Consider the following 16,873-nt stretch of genomic DNA (forward strand, 5'->3'; position numbering starts at 1 on the left):
AATGAACTGCAACATTTATTTATGTAGGAGGGTCAAACTTCAATTGTGATTTTGACACAAAGTTTCCCATTAACATGCTGTAATTTAGACCTACTGTGTAGTTTAATGTCAAAAACTTAAAATAATCTTACTAAAAGTAGAAATGTAAAGTAGGGACCCCATCAAAAATAAATTCTCATTCTCAAAAATTAGATTAAAAAAAATCAGCAGAAAAAACTTCAGAAAGCCTGAAAAACTGTTGATCCGGATCAAATCTGACAGTTTGTAAACAAAATATTAAGACGTTTTGGAGAGGAAATGGTTAAAAAAAAACATTAATGCTGTGCAAGAAAGTTTCTAAACACGATGATCCAAGTATCAAGTGAGTCTGTTGTTGAATCGTTAGCCAACCTGGGCAGCGTTGTGTCGTCATGGTGACCGTTTCCCTGCAGAACATCAACACTGCCGCCTTGTTCTCGCTAAATATTAATCCTATTAAAGCAAGCAGGTGTCGCCGAAAGCTGCTAACTAACGAGCCGCTTTGGATGTGGCTGCGGGAATCCTGTGTCCACATAAGGTCATAAAGGAAGCTGGAAAACATGCGAGTTCTAATAAAACGACACGGATCCAAACCAGCTTTTATGGGTTATGTGGTAAAACAGAAGCCACAGTATTATTACAGCAGTTTATAAAGCTCCACTATCAGCGTAAAGCATTTGTTTCAAATAGCTGCAACATGTAAGACATTAAAAACACACCAAAGCCTTGGAGTTAAAAATTAAAAAAAGAAGAAGCAAATGTTTGTTTATTTTTTTTTGTCTTCAAGATCTCACAATGCATGTTTTATTCCAGCCATTTCATCTACAAAATGGTCAAAATCTCCAAAAAGTTATTCTAAGATTGTTGGAAAACAAAAAAGAGGATTTCAAGGGAGTGCAGAGCAAAAGTACCAGGAACATCTTCAGTATTAAAACTCAAAATTTCCAGATTTTTTCCAGCTGGATCAAGATCTTCTCCCCTCCGAATGTTAAAAGAAATAAAACACTACACCTACATGTAGTGGCATAAACAGTATAAATGTCCTAACATCATCCTTTCTAGGTCAGTTTAAAGCATAAATTTGATTTTTACTAACCAATCATTGGCTCAAGAAGTGGTTTTTGAATCATTACAGCTGATAATTTAACTACATTTACACAGAAGACGGCTACAGTATTGCACATACCATTGCAATCCCCAAAGTTCACACACACACACGCACGCAGACGCGCGCACACACACACACACACACACACACACACACACACACACAAAATTACTCTAAATCAATCAGGCAGCTTCTCACACGCTCACTGCTTAGTGCCGGTCCCGTGACACAGTAAACAAAAACATTCCTCGACATTAAAAAGGTGAAAACCAAAACAAAAAAATCCAGAGAAATATAAACATCTTGTCCACTGACAGGGCGCCGCTGGTGCCCAACCAGTGTTTCCTGTTCCTGAAGAGTCCAGATCCATCCGGTCCACTCCGGTCCTGACGTCAAACCTCACCTAAGCGAGTCCATGAACACGGAGTCAGAACCGGCGCCCCGAGTTCAGCCGAGGTTTGTGTACCTTCGCTTGCTGAGTTTTAAAGTCTGCGTGGGACAGAAGTAGTACTAGCGGTTATTGAAGTAGTAGGAGGAGGAGTGTAGTGGTGGCGGGCCGGAGACGACTCCCTGCAGATCAGTAGGTGGCGCTGGTGGGCTCCCTGCCCGAGCTGAAGAGGATGTCGGCCTTGGAGCTCATGATGTAGGTCAGCAGGAGGGAGGAGAGCAGCACGCCGATCCCCACGCCGAGCGTCAGCATCTGCAGGAGAAAGAGCTTAAGTTGAAGGGCCAGAATGCAGAAGTCTGAACAGGAAGAAGTGATCCACGCCATTTTGGTAGGCAAACGCAGATGAACCAACAAAAGGAAAGCATATTGACACTCTTCACCAAAGTGCAAGAAAAAGGTATATCAACAAAATGGCTGCTGTCAGGATTAACCCATATGAAGAATGAAAACATGTCTGACGATGTGAACAATCTGCCTCTGATCTTCTACTACTGAACAGGAAGAGTGTTTCCACCATGGAGGAGCTTCCAGGGCCTGAAATCCATGTCTCATCAGATTTGTAAAGGAACTACGAACTCTCCATGTGAATAACAAGCTTCTGGTGACTGGCAGAGTAAGAACAAGTGGTAAAAAACATGTAGGCTACATGTCCGTCTTAGCTAGCACATAAAAGCTACAATAGCTAAGCTAATGTTGCTAGTTCTGGAGGAAGTACTACAGTGAATACCATTGATATTTATGTACTTGTATTGTTTATGTCATCAAACATTATACAACTGCTTTAGATAAATAAAAGAGGCATATTTTAACTAAAAATTTCAAGCATAACTTTTGCCAAGTCACATAACTAAAAAAGGCACCGAAATATATATTTTCCAACATCGGAGTTAAAAAAATTGGTACGAAGCAGCCAGGCTTTAGCACTAGCATTTTGGAAACCCTTTTTAAAATAAGGGGTTTCCAAAAAACACCTTATTTTTGGAAACTTAAAAATAAGTGAAAGCAAGTTACCTGCTGATCAAAATCACTTTAATAGATTAAAAGAAAGTCTGGCTGCTTGGATGAAAAATATAAACAACAAAAGATTGAAGATGTTTGGACTGGACTGCACTGTGTAGTCATCCTATTACTGTCATTTTACATAAATCCGTCACCGTTCTCTTGTCATCTCTAATCGTTTTCGGTCGAAGCTAAAGACTAAAGCTAACTGTGAGCAGGGTAACCGCTTTCTGTTCTCTGCTCTGAGGGGGAAAAGTTTGGATCCATTAAATTTAACCGACACGTTGTGCAAGGAGTCCCTATTTAAAATTCCACCTGAAGTGAGGAGGTGATAGCAGATGAGGGGCCCTGATTCTGTTCGGCCCGATGCTGCGGTGAGCGTGCAGAGACTTGAAACGCCTTCAAGAAATACGATCCGGCTCTGTCACATCTGGACAGATTTATGTTTATTGCATGGAGCTGCATTATCGCTGGTAGTTCAGGTATGTTCTGCTGCAAAACGTCAAGACTCAAGACAGAAAATGTTTGGAGTTTCAGGTGATTCTGACAGACTCCTGCATAAAAAGGTGACATGAAACAGACTCATACGCCCAGGATTCCTACAAATACTTCTACTGAGACATTTCAAATGTATATTTCTAGATTTTTCTAGAACTTTCCGAATAGAAGACATTAGATGAGTTTCATCTATAAGCTCCAGAAAGCTAGCCTCTTTGTCAGCAGTGTTGGACTTAAAAATCAGGCTAAAATTTAAAAAATGAAACATATGAACAAATGACAGCAATGGACTGTCTCTTTCTGCTCATTTTGCTTTGTTTCTGTGTCTGTTCACCTGATTTGTTTACATCAGAATAAATAATTTTAAAAATCAATAACTGATTTACCTCCAGGTCATGGCTGGCCACCAGGAATATGCGTCCTTTGATTTCCTTCCACCTGGACTCCGTCCATGTCGAATACTCGCTGGTAGTGTAGTTCTCCAGCTCGAAGGCCGGGGACATGGCTCTGGACAAATGCACCGTGGAGCGGACGCAGAATCCGTCCCGCTCCGTACTGTTAGGGAGCGCTGCGCCCTGAACCCAGATGTAGTTGTACAACTAAGGGAAGAAGAAGAAGAAGTTTGGAGGAGGTAAATAAATGTGTTATGGTTGTTTAACAGAAAAAACTAAGAAATTACATTAAATTGTTATTCCTAAGAACTACATGTTTTCCTTTCTTGTCATTCTAATTTTACTGCAACCTTTAAATTTGCTTGATTTCTGCAGAATTATCAGAATTAAGTCAAAGTTTGTGCATAAAAGCAGCTGTTAATCTCACATGCTTGCTGTCCTTGTCGTCTTCGCTCTCTTTCTGGTTCCTGCAGTTTTCCTGCGTCACGTTGACGACGCTCCCAGTCAGGTTAGCCAACAGGTACTTGGCCAGAATAGTCGGTAAGCTGGCCTGCTGCTCCACACTGATGTAGAAGTTCACCGTGTTGTTGTCTGAGAGAAAAGTCTGTTTTAATCACCATAAATATCCAAAGTACTTTAACTCAGTGGCTTGGAAAATGATTACTTAACCCCTGAATTTGCACATTTTCTCACATCGTAACCCAGAAAGTTAATTATTTACTAATCTGGTGACTTTTAAAGGAAAAGGGCTCCACTGGATTTTATTCAGAATTCCTTTAAATGTCATTGAGCACAAATGAAGAAAAAAAAAACCTAAAATCTCAAAGAAACTCAGAACAACTGGGATGTTAAGACTAAGTAAGTAAATATAGTAATTAATAAATAAATTAAAAATATGATAAATAAATAGGTAAAAAGGTCTCAACCATTTTCATTCTATGTCATAATTTTTATGGCATCACATTCCTGCCAAAAACCCTGAGGAGCCTGTGAAGCGATCAAAACGGCGCATACTCTTCTGATTGCATTTATTCACAGAAACGCAGCACTTCGTACATTTATATTGTATATTTATGTTGTAAGTGACTGAGGATCCAAATTAGCTTCTGCTGCCATCTGGTACAGCAGATGAAATTGTGTTGTTCATGTTTGAGTTGTACGCTGTCTGCTTTTAAAAGACGTATATTGTTATTATTATTGTGCTGATTCAAAGAAAAGAAGAAGAACAAGGAGGTAAGGAAACAAAAAGTTTGTAAATTTTTCTTTCATTTTCCTTAATTTCTTGTTATCCTTCATCCTCCTCTGGTTGCAGAGTTGGCCAGTAGCTAGTTACATTTACTCAATTACATTTACTTGAGTAGCTTTTTTTGGAAAAATGTACATTTTATTAAGAAGCATCTCTACTCTTACTCGAGTCAAATTTCTGGATTTTCTACCCACTGAATGAAAAACAAAATTTCACCAGATACAGAGACACACCTGCAATTTCCCAAGTTTTTTATAGAAAGAAACTTATTTGGAAACATTTTCTTTTGCCTGACTTTGTTATTTTTTGTTACTTATATGAATTATTCACATTTTTATTTAAAAAAAAAAAAAAAAAAAATTTCCACTTACCGTATTTTCCGCACTATAAGGTGCACCTAAAAACCTTCAATTTTCCAAAAAACCGACAATGTGTCTTATAACCCGGTGCGCCTTATATATGGACCGAAAATACGGTAATGAATATTTTTGGTCCGTCTGATGAAGTAATTTTTAAATATTAAATGACTGATAATTTGATCAGTTACTAAACACTTTTTTTTACTCTTATTTGAGTTCATGTGCACACAAATAAATGGAAACGACTGTATTAACAAATGTGCATTTGTGATTGCTTAAAAAAACTGCACATCCTCAGGGTTTATGGCAGCAATGTTATGCCATAAAGTTTGCACTATTTTGTGCTGGTCGCAGCAAAATAATTATGAAAAAGTTGGTGGTTATAATGAGACAAAACGTGAAAAGATCCAGGAGCGTTATTACATTGAGGCACTTTGATCAAGAAGAGAAAAATGTTTATTTTTTGTTTAAAAAAAAACAAAACACAAACAAAGCTAACTTACTGAGATGAACAATGTCCTTCGGGGCTATGATCTCTTGTGTCCAGGAGTTATTCGACGATATGAGGAAACTGTACAGCATTCGGCTCACCTGGGACAAAATAACAACATTTCTGATAAACGACAAAAGCCTTCATGAGAATATCCAACATCATTTTATATCAACAAAACTTTTTGTATTCATTGTGCGTCTACTTGTCGGATACCAGAGTTAGTTTGATGTGATAAAACGGTAAAAAAAAAAATCAATCTTTCAGAATGGAAAAGTTTGTGAAAAAAAAAAAAAATTAAAATCAATATAAACTAAACCTAGAATTTAAAATATAGTGTATCTTATTTTCATCACAACTAATAAATCAACTTTCAATGACGACCTAGTTTTTGTTTTAGATGCATAAGCTATGAAAAGGTGAATAAAATAAACAGTAAACGTGTAAAAGAATGAATTTACCTTGTACTGCAGTATTGAGTATTTTAATTCATTAAAGCAGTTCACAGTCTTACCGTGAGTTCGTCCGCATTAATGCTGCTGATCTGCGTTTTCTCTCCTCCAGCCTGAAGAAACAGAGCGCGAGCCACCATGGTGGCCACTTCAGCCAGAGACTGAGAAGAAACAGAAACTAAGATTATAGATGCAGCTCAACCACAGCTGGTATGAATGGATAAATGAATGAATGATTGATTGAAAAAACATATGAAAGAATGAACAGCAATTTTTCTCCTTAAACTGTTGTTCCACCAGTTACTCAGTAGGTTGTTGCTAGGTAACACCAGTTACTCAGCAGGTTGTTGCTAGGTAACCAAAGAGTGAGTGAGCTGATTCCTCGAACAGCGAGCTCAATTTTTTGAGCAGCTAAAACCTTTCGGTTCTGGATCGCAGTTCAGTGAATATTATAAATAATGAATTTTATCTATTAATATTGATCACAGGTTTATCATGATATAATGTTATTGATTTAATGTCCAACTTGGGTGTTTTATTGAACTACAGCGAGTCATAAACCTTCTGACCTTTGCGGTGTCCGTGACGTGGTTCAGCTGCTCCTCTGGCGTCAGGTTCGGAGGGTACAAGACGTTCAAACTGTCTGCGTTGTCAAACATGCTCTGGAAGTACCTGCACACAGACACAAATCAGCATCCGACGCCACCAAACCCAGCAGCAGCAACATGCCCCAAAGAGAGAGAGAGAGAGAGAGAGAGTGCTCTAAATGAAAACAGTAATACTTGTTGGAGAAGCTGGAGTTGTAGTCCTCAATGACGACGCCGGGGAACGGCCGGGCTCGCAGGAACCTCTGGAAGGACGAAGGCGGCAGCGGCTGGGTGACGCCGGGTTCCTTCACAGAGACGTTTAAACCTGCAGCGGCCGAGTTCAGGTTGGCGATCAGGTTCTTCACCTGAGGCGGAGCAACAAAGAGGAATCCAACTGTGATCTCTGCATCTACACATTTACTGACAGCAACACTTTATTTGAAGGGTTGTGCATAAGACCAACATGAAAAGAAGGAGTCTTCATAAATGTTTATAACTGTTGTCATTAAGTGTTATTTGGTAAATAATTACTCTTATCGCAAATTTATACTAAAAGTTGCATTAAAAGTCCATTAAACTTGTCAACTTTGTATCACTCTGTAAATAATTACACTTTTAAATCAAAGTTCCATTAAAATTTGCATGAAAAGTTCTTGAAAAGTGTAAACGTTGCATTAAAAGTGTCATTATTTACCAAATCACACTTTATTCAACCATTATAAACGTTTATAAAGATTCCTTCATGTTAATAACAGGTGTTATGTCATGTTTATAACAGTGTCATGTCAGTCTTATGCACACTCAGTCAAATAAAGAGTCACCTTGCTTTCTAAAGCAGGGGTGTCTAAACTTTTTGTCATGTGGGCAAAATCAGTGATTTGCCAGCCAAAAAAAAAAGAAAACTAAAATCAACCAAGTAATCCAATTTTTTGGTTTTAGAAAAAAGATGTTATGCATATTAAATCCAGAACGTAAAAAGAATTTAGCATTTTCAGAAAGGCGTTTAGTTTTCATAACATTTTGGGGTCAATTTAACACATTTATTATCAGTTATAAGGACCAGACTGTGCAAAAGCAGCATGAAAGAAACCTCAGTGAAACAGCAGAGCTGCTGCAGACTGACTCACCGGATGAGTCTAAACCCGTCAATAACTATAAATATGAGGAGCGACTCTTTTCTGTCGCTGTCTGCGAGTTTCTCTTCTGCTGTCAGAAAGAATCTCTGGTTTCCATGATGGACTATTAGGGGAATTGAGAAAAACTAAACAAAATATGAGAATAAAGTCATAATAATACTCGAATAAAGCTGTAATATAACTCAACCAAAGCTTTTCTCTCTTTAGAGGAGAAAGAAAATGTGTTTTTATTTGGAGTCTGTAAACTTCTGGTTTTATGCAGAACAAACCTCTTCCTGAACGATGCTGTTCCTCATAGAGACCGGATCCGTGTGGAGCCAGAGGTTGGAGCTGGAATGAAATCCCACCTGGAAAAGACGATTAAACATAATTAATCACTGCAGATAAATTCACTTCACTTACTTTATATACAAGGAAAAATAAAGCCGCTCAAGTAATATAACATGAAGGTAACATCACAAACAGACAGGAGAAAATGTAAATGGTGAAAAACTATTTGATTATTACAAAAAAGAATTAATTTTGCTATCAGAATAACACAGTTTGCACAAGAGCATAAGCTGTGATTCTTAAAAATCTAAAACCCTGATAGAGCTGCACAATAAAACTATAAAAATATATTAACTATTTAAAATTTATATCTGAATGCAAATATTTTTATTTTGAATAAGTAAAAGAATTTGAGCCAATATTGTCTGGGATTCTCTTGCGAGAGAGATTTTTAAACTCAACTGGATTTTCAGATGACATAAAGGTTAATAATAATAATAATAATAATAATAATAATAATAATAATAATAATAATAATAATAATAATAAATAATGTCTATTTTCATTATGAGTTCATATTTTAGTTTAAAAATAATATGTCTATTTTATTTATCCAAAGCAGTTGAATGAAGTTTGATCACAATAACCTTCTAAAATCAAAAACAACCTTCTAATATCTTTACATATCATCTAATAACTTTAGAGACATTAAATACTGACAAAAATAGTTATTCGTATAATATTGCGATAGATATTGATATCGAACTTCAGATTAATTAATTGATTACTGAAATAATTGTCAACTAATTTAGTAATCTGTTCATCTTCAACTGGAGAACAAACTCAAAACAGGCCATCTGCTGTAAAAAAAAAAAAACATTTTCAGAGCATTTAAGTCAAAACTGTAGAAAAATAAATGCATTTTATATTCAAAATAAAAACAACTTTTTCTATCAACTGGTTTTAGCCAAAACTCCTCAAGTCTCAGTTCAGACTTACAAAAGGAAAGCTCAGTTATTGTGTTTTATGCAATAAAATGTTCATTTTCTTACTCAAAAACAGTTACTTGCATCTTTTAATGTGTTTCTAATATTGTATAAAAAAGGCTTATATGGTTAAATGAATGTCTCTAGATTTTTTTTCCCGATTAATAGATTAATCGTTACAATAATAATAATAATATCCCCCAGCACTAAGCACCGATATTGATGTCTTGGATCAATATTGCACGAAACATGCAGAATTGGAAACTGGTTTATTTTGCCTCACAACTTATAAAGAAGGACAAAACAGCAAGTTTTCCAAAACGCACCTGTCCAATCTCCAGCACAGAGTGAACGTTGTCCAGATCTATCGGGAACTGATTTTTCTCCATATCGTAAACCATTTTCGAACTGCCGATGTAGTCGAACGTTTCCTGGGTTTAAAGTAAAACGGCGGTTTAACATGCAGAAAGTAAATCAAACTTGGTGCTTGTTAAAGACGGGGAGTGAACAAACCCCGTGGAAGAAAGTGTAGAAGATGGTCCGGTCCAGCTGAGCGTCCTGCGTGGCGTTTCGCAGAGCGTGAGCCGCCGCCAGCAGGGTGACGAGGCCCGAGGCCGCGCTCTCCGCCCCGGGGCCGATCTCAGAGAAAAAGGACCTGCTGTCGAGCTGCAGACACGAAAGAGGAGGAAAATCAGGTGGTTCATTTATTTATTCTACAACTTGTCAGCTGATAACGTGGCTATAAACTCCCACATGAAAAGTTCAAAAATGGAGGAAATCTTCTAGATATGAGGAAGACATATGAAGACATAAATGTTTCTGTTTTACATAAATGTGTAGTTTATGTAAAAGCGACAAAAAAAGCACACGCAACATGATTAGATGCTGAGAAAATTAGATATTTTCCGCCACGTTTATTTAAAAAATACTCCAAGCTGCTATCAGTTGCATTCTGGGAAATGTAGGACAAAGTGTAGGACTTTGACTAGCTTGAATTTTAAAAGAACATATATTTCTTTTAAGAAGGTAATTTCTCATCAGTGCAGACAGACGTCGCTTCTGGGATACCTCAAGGTTATTTGTTTAAATTAGCTTTTATTCCAATTTTTTAACTTCATTTCTTTGTTTTGCTTCTGCAATTAAATCTTTTTTGTTTATCGTTTTACATTTTCATCATTTAAAGCACTTTGATTTGTCTTGTTACTGAAATGCGCTACAGAAATAAATCTACCTTGCTTTGCTGTAATGCAAGATTCAATCACAATTTTTTTGTTTTTAACTTTTATTTTCCCCTTTTGGAATAAAATAAAATACATTTCCAGACCATCGGGTGTTTTCAAAGGTGAATTCAACAACACATTCGCAGAAAATTCTGTCTTTTCAGGAGAAAAATGTACAGAAATGAAGCTGGATCAACCGTATTCACTAGCTTACGCTTGCAGTCATGTGACAGCAGCTGCTTCCCTCACATGAGAATCAGCAGGCAGCTTCAGAGAAAGTAAAAGTCTTTCTTATTGTGTTTCAGACTCACCCTGGCTGATACGATGATCACACTCTCATTTGCCTTGTGGCCGTTTTGTGTGGTGTTCAGAGGTTTACTAGGGGCCCAGATATTCTGGTCACTCAAAGGATCACACACCATGTCTAACGGGAGAAGCAAGCAAAAATAATAGATTAGAAGCAATAATCACCAATAAATCGAGTTTATGAAATGTTTTCACCGTATCACAGCATTTAGGATGAATAAATAATCCAGGAAATGCCCAGTAAAGTTCAAAACAACCACGCATCGGTACTGGAAGAGTACTTAAGTCATTGTTTTGACTTTTGCGATGCTGTGGGATTACCAGGCTGACCATTACTCATGCTAAAGCTGATGCTGTTTCTCCTCATGCAGGTGGGCGTGTTGGTGACGGCGGACATGTGGGAGGAGAGCTGCATGGCGCAGAGAGGGTACTGAGGGTGGCTGCCGTTCACGGGACGGTTGTGGTCCATGTAGCACTGAGAACGGAGAGAAGCAAACACAATCACCAAACTGTGGCTTTGCGTCCAAAGAAGCAGAGAGAAAACACAGCTTCTTTGTAGTTTCTCACACAGAAGGGAAATACGATGCAAATCTGACTTTGGTGTAGCTCCTAGTGCAAATATCTGAGCACGGTTGAAATAAGACAAAACTAACTTATAGGTAATTTTTCAGCAAAAATAGGAGCTTCATTTAAGGAAATACTTCCTTGATATTGATGAAAAACATCTTGTTCCACTGGCAGTTTATTTCACTTAGAACTAATATTTTTTTCCATCAATATTAAGGAATTATTGACTTAAAACAAGCTTTTATTTTTGCTGAAAAGTTATTTCTAAGTTAGTTTTGTCTTATTTCAAGCATACTAAAACATTTGCACAAGAAACTACATCAAAACTATTTGGATTTTGTTGTTTTTCATAAACAATCTGCTGCTGTGCAACATCTGCATTTTTTCTTTGTGCTAAAAATTGTCCTAATTCCTAAAACCAGCCAATAAAAAAGAAACATCTTCACATCGATTTCACGTGTTTCTAACCTGTTAACAACTGATTTATACTCTCATGTCACTAAACAGTGAAACATATTAAAGGTCAAAGTCATTTTGTGCAGCAACATTGGAATAGCTATGAACTGAATAAAAAAATAAGTTACTTGTTGGAGCCTTTACCTGCCGTATGAGCTGTGTGTCGTTGTCGTCTTTCATAGAGAAGATGGGAAAGTCGAACTCCTCGTAGGATAAACCGTTGCCCAGGGGATTCCACTTTGTGGTGTTGCAGTGGGCCAAACCCGGACCGTAGTTCTCCGAGTACACACCTGGGAGGAGAGGGGGAAAAGTGAATAAAATCATCCAGATTATCCTAACTGTGTCTGCACCTGGTGAGTTTTTGGTCAAAACATGTTTGGTTTTCATTCAGTGGGTAGAAAATCCAGAAATTTTACTCAAGTAAGAGGAGAAATACTTCATAATAAAATTACTCAAGTAAACGTAACCAGTTACTACCAAACTCTGCAAAGGAGTAATGTCTTAACTTACATTAAGCAAAGTATTGGAACTCCATCTCTTCTGAACTTTAGCTACAAAAAACAAAACGATCCCAAGAACTCAACCTAAAGTAATCGGTTTTACTTTGACGCTTTGCCTTTTCCGTTTCCATGGCAACACGTCCAACCCACCTGTGTTCTCGTTGGGACAGCGAGTGTGAGGGGAGAAGCCCTCCGGTGGGTTGGAGGTGGGCTCCACCACAGCGACGCCGGCCACCCTGCCGGAGCCGTTCTTCAGCTTCATCATGACGGATCTGACGGACGACAGTTCAACACAGGAACTAAATTATATATACAGGATTCGTCTCGTTCGGTTTTTATTCCTAAAACATGTTTGGAAATGTTTTTCTACTGCAAAGTTTACTAAATAAGTTCACTAAAATTTGTTCTGGAGGAGAACTAGTGGATGTTTGCGCTCGTATTCACTATAAAACTGAATAAAAGTGGCAGACATGGTTGATAAAAGATGAATACTTTGTGTTTTACCTTCCACTTTTAGACTTAGTTTTTTTTCAGTATACATAAGATTAGTTTGGTAACACTTTATTTGAAGGGGTGTGCATAAGACTGACATGACTGTCATACACATGAAGGAGTTTTCATGAATGTTTCTTAATGTTAATTGGTAAATAATGACACTATTAATTTACTTTTAGCGCAAGATTTAATGCAACTTTGCATTAAAATGTCATTATTCACAGAATAATGCAAAGCTGACACGTTTAATTCACTTTTAATTAGACCTGTCACAATAACTCATTTTGCAGGGTGATAAATTGTCTCGAAATTATAGCAATAAATGATAATATTGTTTTTTCAGGCCATTTTCAGGCAATATAATGGCAAAATAATGCAAGAAAATATTCTCCAAAATTCATAAACTTCAAATTCTAATGAACATTTAACACTGGAAAACATTTTAAATATCCAAAATAAATCAATACAACAACAGAAACAAAAAATAAAGTGAATTATGAAGTCTTTGTAAACAACATGATCCTTTAGGAAAAAGGACCAATTGAGACCAAAACACCAGACTGAATATTTTTATCATCCAGTTTTTGGTAGAAAAGAGAAAAAAGAGAAAAGCAATAAATCATCCATCCATCCATTTTCTTTACACCCTTGTCCCTTAGTGGGGTCATGAGGGTTGCTTGTTCCTCTCCAGGTAACGTTCTGGGTGAGAGGCAGGTTCACCCTGGACAGGTCCAGTCTGTTGCAGGGCAACACAGAGACACACAGGACACACAACCATGCACACACACACTCACACCTAGGGACAATTTGGAGAGGCCAATTAACCTGACAGTCATGTTTTTGGACTGTGGGAGGAAACCGGAGTACCCGGAGAAAATCCACCATGAACAGGGAGAACATGCAAACTCCATGCAGAAAGACCGGGGCCAGGAATCAAACCCAGAACCTTCTTGCTGCAAGGCAACAGCTCTACCAAATGCGCCACCGTGCAGCCCCGCAATAAATCATGCAAGTAGAAATTATTGAGCTTGTTTTAATTTATCATACAATTAAGTGATTTATTTCTTATTGTGTCATTACTTTCAATGCAACTTTGCATTAAAAGCAGTCATGTCATGAACATTCACGAAGACTCCTTCATGTTTATCATAGTGTCATGTCAGTTTCTTTTATAAATGTTTTAAAGCTCCAACCTTGAACTGGAAAACCAAGTTTGCGCAATTTTCAGTTTTAATAATGAATCATTTTCATATACAGACAAATATTCTACGTTTTACTAAACCTCTGCCCTCTGGCGACGGGTCACCGACGAACCGTACCTGTTAAAGAGTGAAGACTCCATGATGACCATGTAAGGAGGATTGCGGCCAGTACGAAGCACAAAGTCCAGGTTTTCTTCTGACTCAAGCACATGGAGCACCCCAACATCGCCTGACAAAGATGCTAAACAGACAGAATTAAATATTAGTAAGAGCAATAAAACAAAAACACAACAATAATCATCCTGAAAACTGACTTTATCTTCAACTACATCAAATAATTTACTATAAAAATCAATAAAATGCATCAATTCTCGGGATGTTTTTGTCACAGAAAGAACAGTTTATCAGATTATGATCCTTGAGTATTTATATCGCAGGAATGTGTTTTACTATGACCTTTAACCTTTACAGCACTCTCTCTATCCACAACAGTCACACGGTTGTTGGTGTCAAAGAGCAAAACCATAAAGAAAATGAAATAGCAGTGATTACCTCTATAATTACTGGCACTCATCATAAGGAGGTGGACAAAACACCTTTAAAATAAACTGCAACAACTTTATGTGGTGTAAAAATAAAAAGCTGCCTATATTTTGAATGTCAGAAGCAGCTGTAGCCACATATTTGTGCCGCTATACTCACACTGACAGCCTATTTGATGGGTTGAATTAAGAAGTCGCACACACGGCACAGTGTAGTTGAGCTTGACGTAAATTTTGTTTTCCACTGAATTACAACTGACACCTGCAAAGAGAAAAAACACAAAGTGATCATTAGAAAACCAATAAAATTAAGTTTACATTTATATGTATTGAAGAAGACTATTTTCAGAGGTTTTTTGATATTTAACACAGATAACTCCCTTTTCCAGACATTATCATTGAAATAACCAGTTGTGTAAAATGTATAAACCAAATGATAAACTAACATGCTCTATTATACATTTGTTAAAATGTCATTGTTTTACTACAATGATCAAAGTTAAAGATACAATGCAAATTTATGGCAGATTTTGCTTTAAATATGGAGCCAGAAACAGCATCTGGATGTAAAGACGGATGAATATTTTCAACAATAAGTGACAAATAATATCTGGAATTGAAAACTAATTCCAGATTAGAATAAGACATTACTTTCCTCCTATTTCCCCTCAAAACGATTAAACGGATAAATCCACATTAGCTTTGTTAACTACTTTTGAAGAAATAGCTTCAAAACTACAGTTGTTCTAAAAATATTGACTATTTATTTACATTTAAGACGATGTCTGTCCAGATATAAATCCATTTTGCATCACAGCAACAAAATAAAATGTCCTTTTAAAATCTAAAGGAGATTTTTACTAATAAAAATTGTCCTCAAGAACTCAAGATTAAATTAATCTGGATAAGAAATGGCAGCCAGTTCAGAAATGTATGTTATGTTTCTCCATTAATAACAAAGTGCATTCATTCAGCAGGCGTAAAACTGCGTAATGACGTCCATATCTAAGATAAAAGCTTAAGCAAAGTTTATAACCTTAAAAAAATTAAAGAGGCAGTAAAATGACTTTTGCTCAACATTTAGTGATTTGTTTTCATTTTTATTATTTTACATCTTGTAAATTGAAAATATGGAATTGCTTCTTCGCAACACTACACTCCTTGACTCTCTGAAAGTGATGTTTGTATTTTAAAATAAAATAAAAAATAAATAAGTTTAGTTTGATATCGTGGAAGTGAATCTCAACTCTGCGGAAAATCACGAGCCGTCACGCTGATGCCAAGTCACCATGGCGAAGTTGGCTTCTGATTCGGCGCTTCTGTTAAAGGATTTTACTATCTTTGAACAACTAATGTTCAAAATATATGTAGAAATAAAATCACAAAATGGTCAAACCTGAACTGAATTATTTTAAATTGTATATAGTTTAAAATAATTCAAAATAGTTTGTTTTGTTAGCAATGCCAAGAAGAAGAACCTGCATTAATGTTGAAAAAATAAAAATATACAAGATTGTGAGTTTACGATGCAGAACTTTTCAGCGAAGAAATCATATTTTTAAATAATTTAATTAAAGTAGTCGCTAATCAGGACGTTTTTACTTTTACATGTATTCATGTCATAATTAACATGAACACATGTTTTAACACGTATTCCTTGCAATCCACATTTTATGAATCTAAGTACTTTATTTAAGATTCAAACTTCACAAACTGTGTTTAAATAAATGTTTTCTGTTCTATATAGAATAAACATCCTTAAGTTATAAGACTAGCCTCGATCAAAGGCCCTTTTGAGTTTTCTTAAACAGATTAAAAAGGTTTCCCAGATCACAAACGGTACGGTACTCGCCGGAATGTGATTGTTTACTGCAGAATTACATAAATCCGGTATAAATACTCTACGTTCTTTAGGGCACTGAATTAGAGCCAGTTAAAAGGTGGTTCTGATTTCTTAAAAACGGCCAAACAATCTCTTGCCGGTGTGCCAAAACAAAAGCTAGCTTCAGCGTTATTTCTGATTGACATAAAAGTCAACTCTGACTTTTGACAAGACAAAATACGGTCATTTTTCAGTCTTCTGTGAATGCAACTGTACTAAAATTACCCCCATCCCTCAACGCAATTTCTAAACTTGCATAAAACGGAGATTTGAAAGACAAACAGTGCAGCAGTTGCTACGGCTAACTAGCCTAGCATCCAGCTAGCTACGGCACAAGGAACTTTACCAAGCTAATCTAATAAAAGACAAGCATCTTCAGCTAATGCTAGACATAAAGCGCCACAAACTCGACAGTCTAACAATTCAACTTACCAGCGACAAACAGACATAATGCCAAATATACAATCCATTTGTTCGACAACAAATCCATCTTCCTGGTTTGAAAGGCAGAAAAACACAACAGGAAGTGAAGATCTGGGAAACACCCGGGTTCCGGTTTTTTGGTTCCGCTTTTCTTAAGGACCTCCAACACGTAGACGACGTCAGGTCGCCGCCATCTTGAAAGTGGCAGTGGAGCGCGTATTCATGTCTCAGGAATACGGCTCCATAGGAAGTACTGGATTAGTATTTGTTCCCTTTGCTTTGGAAAACTTA

At 36.8% G+C, this 16,873-nt stretch overlaps 1 protein-coding gene across 3 annotated transcripts; it reads right to left on the bottom strand.

Moving 5' to 3' along the window:
- Positions 1–605: 605 nt before the first annotated feature.
- ncstn (nicastrin) lies at positions 606–16,702 on the bottom strand. Of its 3 annotated transcripts, none has more exons than XM_008434005.2 (17): positions 16,592–16,702; positions 14,438–14,539; positions 13,853–13,976; positions 12,189–12,310; positions 11,683–11,828; positions 10,852–10,990; positions 10,521–10,633; positions 9,503–9,655; positions 9,316–9,420; positions 8,003–8,080; positions 6,793–6,962; positions 6,580–6,682; positions 6,073–6,171; positions 5,572–5,659; positions 3,891–4,054; positions 3,458–3,670; positions 606–1,826 (listed from the first exon to the last, which is right to left on the bottom strand). In XM_008434005.2, exons 1-17 carry the CDS (start codon positions 16,647–16,649, stop codon positions 1,704–1,706), a joined length of 2,100 nt encoding a protein of 699 aa, XP_008432227.1. In that variant the 5' UTR covers positions 16,650–16,702; the 3' UTR covers positions 606–1,703. The 3 variants fall into 3 exon arrangements, with proteins under 3 accessions (XP_008432227.1, XP_008432226.1, XP_008432225.1); XM_008434004.2 differs by having other exon boundaries at positions 10,846–10,990; XM_008434003.2 differs by having other exon boundaries at positions 10,837–10,990.
- Between the last annotated feature and the right edge of the window lie 171 nt (positions 16,703–16,873).

This window comes from Poecilia reticulata, linkage group LG17 (genome assembly GCF_000633615.1).
Source record: "Poecilia reticulata strain Guanapo linkage group LG17, Guppy_female_1.0+MT, whole genome shotgun sequence".
Taxonomy (NCBI): Eukaryota; Metazoa; Chordata; class Actinopteri; order Cyprinodontiformes; family Poeciliidae; genus Poecilia; species Poecilia reticulata.